This window comes from Limulus polyphemus, unplaced genomic scaffold (genome assembly GCF_000517525.1).
Source record: "Limulus polyphemus unplaced genomic scaffold, Limulus_polyphemus-2.1.2 Scaffold865, whole genome shotgun sequence".
In the NCBI taxonomy this organism is placed as follows: Eukaryota; Metazoa; Arthropoda; class Merostomata; order Xiphosura; family Limulidae; genus Limulus; species Limulus polyphemus.
This window is the reverse complement of record NW_013666475.1, coordinates 383,767-384,629: the sequence shown is the minus strand read 5'-3', so window position 1 is coordinate 384,629 and position 863 is coordinate 383,767. Positions and strand designations below refer to the sequence as shown.

General features: G+C 34.8%; 1 protein-coding gene across 1 annotated transcript in view; it reads left to right on the top strand.

The window, feature by feature from the left end:
• The window catches only part of LOC106460931 (protein slit-like), a gene marked incomplete at its 5' end in the record, with an annotated part of 55,542 nt that overhangs the window by 15,847 nt on the left and 38,832 nt on the right, over nt 1-863 (top strand). The window contains one exon of the mRNA XM_022387731.1: nt 567-588. Within this exon, the coding sequence (XP_022243439.1) occupies nt 567-588 (22 nt within the window). The remainder of the gene's footprint in view (nt 1-566; nt 589-863) is intronic.

Genomic DNA, 863 nt, shown 5'->3' with positions numbered 1-863 from the left:
ACAGGTCTAACATGAATGTTAGATCTAGATGTACCAGCGACTTAATCTAGGAACTGTAATCTAGCACCACTAATTAGTTAGCTTATATTTAAGTTTTCTCATTCTGTCAAAACCTTTAATATTAAATATAGCCTTTGAGCCTCTAGGCTTATGTTATGTTATGATTACACCATTCTCCACAGTGTGTGTAATTTTCATTCCAGCAATTTCAGACTTGTCTCCTGTAGTGTAGTTAAACCTATTGAGTTTTTAAATGTGATTTAGCAATTGTCAGTAATTTATATGGTGCTCATAAGCATGATTTACCAGCATATACACTCATCTGCATTGATATTCTTACTGTTGTGTTACATTAATTAACATGAGTATGGGTGGTCTAAATAATGGCAGTTAAAGTGAAACCAGGTCCAGATGTGCCTAACTAGTCCTGAGTTTCAACTATAATTGTATAATTTAAATATACTTTGTGGTTAGGAACTTAGGAAAGTAGAATGCTTCCTTTCATCTGACAATTTGCATGTTGCAACTAAATAGTGTAGTCAGTACTTATTAATTTATTCTTTTAGCCCATTATGTCGAAAAAATAAAGTGAGGCACAGGGACGCAAAAGACGTGCATAATTTGCAGCTTCTATGGTGGAGTCAAGCAAATTCATGAGAGCTTTCCTTGCTGGAAGTGATGACACCAGTAAGCCAGCATCTGTTCCTTTTGATGGCAGAAAATAGCATGTTCACAATCTTGCACTTTGACCTCTTTGATTTGAAAAAGAAACCAATGAAGAAACTGTTCTCTGTCCTGTTGAAAGCTACAATAGTAATAAACAAGAGGATTCCACTTTGTCAGAAACAAATCCACAAAATAGT